This window comes from Rhipicephalus sanguineus, chromosome 6 (assembly GCF_013339695.2).
Source record: "Rhipicephalus sanguineus isolate Rsan-2018 chromosome 6, BIME_Rsan_1.4, whole genome shotgun sequence".
Lineage (NCBI taxonomy): Eukaryota > Metazoa > Arthropoda > Arachnida > Ixodida > Ixodidae > Rhipicephalus > Rhipicephalus sanguineus.
This window is the reverse complement of record NC_051181.1, coordinates 103,523,264-103,525,786: the sequence shown is the minus strand read 5'-3', so window position 1 is coordinate 103,525,786 and position 2,523 is coordinate 103,523,264. Positions and strand designations below refer to the sequence as shown.

At 51.2% G+C, this 2,523-nt stretch overlaps 1 protein-coding gene across 1 annotated transcript; it reads right to left on the bottom strand.

The window, feature by feature from the left end:
* Nucleotides 1-232: 232 nt before the first annotated feature.
* On the bottom strand, nucleotides 233-1,718 carry LOC125758871 (uncharacterized). Its single transcript, XM_049416570.1, has 2 exons — nucleotides 1,055-1,718; nucleotides 233-624 (listed from the first exon to the last, which is right to left on the bottom strand). Exons 1-2 carry the CDS (start codon nucleotides 1,716-1,718, stop codon nucleotides 233-235), a joined length of 1,056 nt encoding a protein of 351 aa, XP_049272527.1.
* Nucleotides 1,719-2,523: the final 805 nt, after the last annotated feature.

Genomic DNA, 2,523 nt, shown 5'->3' with positions numbered 1-2,523 from the left:
GCCTGTAACAAAAAAGTGGGCGGCTACCCTTCCCCCCCCCCCCCCGGTTGAGGGTTTTACTAATTTCTATGGTGCCAGGTTGGCAGGTATGCAGAAGCAGTCATCCACGTACCTCACAAATACATTCGGCTTGTCAATAAAGAATCGTAGTGCCGTCTCTTCTACGTGCTCCATTGTGAGGTTCGCAGCTGTAACAGAGATCGCCGCTCCCATCGTGGTCCCGCTGGCTTGTCTAGAAGTTCTCGTTGACACTGAAGTATGTTCCCTTGAGGCAGTACTCCAGTAGGCGACACAGTTCGTCGGTGCTTAGGCAGGTTCTTTCGCCCAAGAGTTCGTCTTCATTCAAAGCTGCTCGTGCGCAAGACACCTCTAGTGCTATGGGCCCACTGGTGAACAGGGACACGACGTCGAACGAGACGATGCACTCATCGCTGCTCACTGTCACATCTTTCATGCGCTCCACGAAGTGGCTGGCGTTGCTTATGTGGGTTGGGGTTTTGCCCGCGAGCGGCGCCAGAGTCCGGTGAAGGTACTTGGAGAGCGCCCAGAGTGGAGATGATGTAAAATCCACGATAGGACGGAGCGGGACGATGGGCTTGTGGATCTTGCGAAGCCCGTAAAATCCTGGTGCAGGGCCGTTTCGGCAGATGAGCTGGGTGTAGATGGTTCTTGCCTCTGGGTGCCCTTTAAAGATATCCGCTAGGAGCAGGGACGTAGCCAGGGGGGCAGGGGGAGTTGGGGGGTTCAAATCCCCCCCAAAAATTTTCAGTTTTGCTTGCGTATAGTTACACGCACGTATACAAACGCACGCGTGAACATACATATAGTTGAAGCCCCCCCCCCCCCCCAAAAAAAAAAAAAAATTCTCGCTACGCCCCTGGCAAGGAGCTTGTTCAGTTCTCTTTAGACTCTTGGTGTGGGTCCTTTCGTCAGCTTTTCGTAGGCTGGGCTGTGAATGAGATCACGCACTTTGTCGTGGTGCGCCTCCCTACGATCAGGACCATTGCGTTGCCTTGGTCGGCTGGCAGGATTCGGAGCGCACGGATTGCATTACTCCCCTCCCTCGATAGGATGGGCTCATGACGATTTCCTATGGCATTGAGGCGGACGTTCTCTTGAATGCCACTGTCGAGTCGCCTTATGCCTTCTGTAACCGCAATAATCTTTGGTAGTGACGGACATGTCGTGGTCGTGTTGAAGTTGTATCCTTTTGCCAGCACGCTGTGCTCGGTCGGGAAGAGTTGTCTGGAGGACAGGTTGACAAAGGAATTTTCGTTGACAGGTCCGCGGTGGCGTTTTCCCCCTTGAAGTGTCGCAAGCTTGCTTTTGTGGGCCGCTTGTTGTTTCCGAGCTGTTGTAGCAGCCACATTTCGCGCGAATTCCTCCAGAGACGGAAAGATGTTGGGCAGTCGATGTTGAAGGTTCCCTCGGAGAAAGAACAGGTCTAATTCCTTCTTCTCGATCACGCTGTGGCATTCATGGATTCGGGCGTTTAGCAGGCGCCGTTCAGCGTGTGCGATGATCTTGTTGCCCCCTGCCATGTGCACCGTGCGTTTAAGATGAAGGCTGCATGGTCTTATGTTCATCTCCCGACAGGTCCTCGTGAAGTCGAGATGAGTCTGGTAGGTCGTGATGCCTCGTGCTACGTTCACGTACCGCTTTGCGAGGAGCGCTGCTTCCTGACCGAAGTCAATGCGCAATGGCTTAGATGTAAACATTTCGACAGAAATCTGTTTGGCTTTCCCGGAGAGAATATGCCAACACAAGAACGACGTCAGGAAGATGGAATCGCAACGCAGCGCTCTTGCAGAGCACTGTAGCACTGTGAGAAGCACGACCATAAAACCGACTTTGACGGCACTTCTGTTCTAGAGACAGAAAGGAATCCGTGTGAAGGAGGCTCTTGCTTGAGTCTTGGCACATTCAACACACACCTGCAAACGTGAACCGTTCGCCGAAACGTGAGGGAAAGGGAAAGCCGGAACCTTGGTGAGAGAACAAGACGCGGCGATGCTTTCATGGCCAACGCATTCACCCCCGGAAGGGGATTCGGTACCGAAACGTCGGGCTCTCTTCAAACTGTGGCTGGAGCAGTGTTGTACACGTTCTTCTAAAACTGGAACAAAAGCTCGTTCTTCGTTCCCTCCCAATCTTGGAACGAGCTCCCGTTACAAGTTCCCTCAGTGCGAAAGGAACTCGTCCCAGTTACATTTCGAGAATTGGAACGTGTCGTTACATTAACGTTACATTTGAATTTTTAATCAAAATACAGCGCCGGATAACGCTGAGGCGAAATAAAATGAGCAACTTAAAGCCAACGTCGACCTATATATACTTAACGAATTCGACGTCGCCGGCAGATAAAATGAACCCAAAGAAACGCTCCTAGACGATTTTTTTAGAGACCGCCAATCATACTACAGACATTTCTAACTGCAACTTTCGTGCTCGTCTAATACAAATGAGTGCTGATTTAATGAGTGCTGATTATATATCGCAGTGTGAGTAGAAAATAATGTCTAG

Coding starts and splice junctions, on each gene's coding strand:
- LOC125758871 (XM_049416570.1), bottom strand. CDS start 1,718: ATGTTTACATCTAAGCCATTGCGCATTGACTTCGGTCAGGAAGCAGCG. Junction 625..1,054: donor CATCCTATCGAGGGAGGGGA/GTAATGCAATCC, acceptor GCCCTGCACCAG/GATTTTACGGGCTTCGCAAG.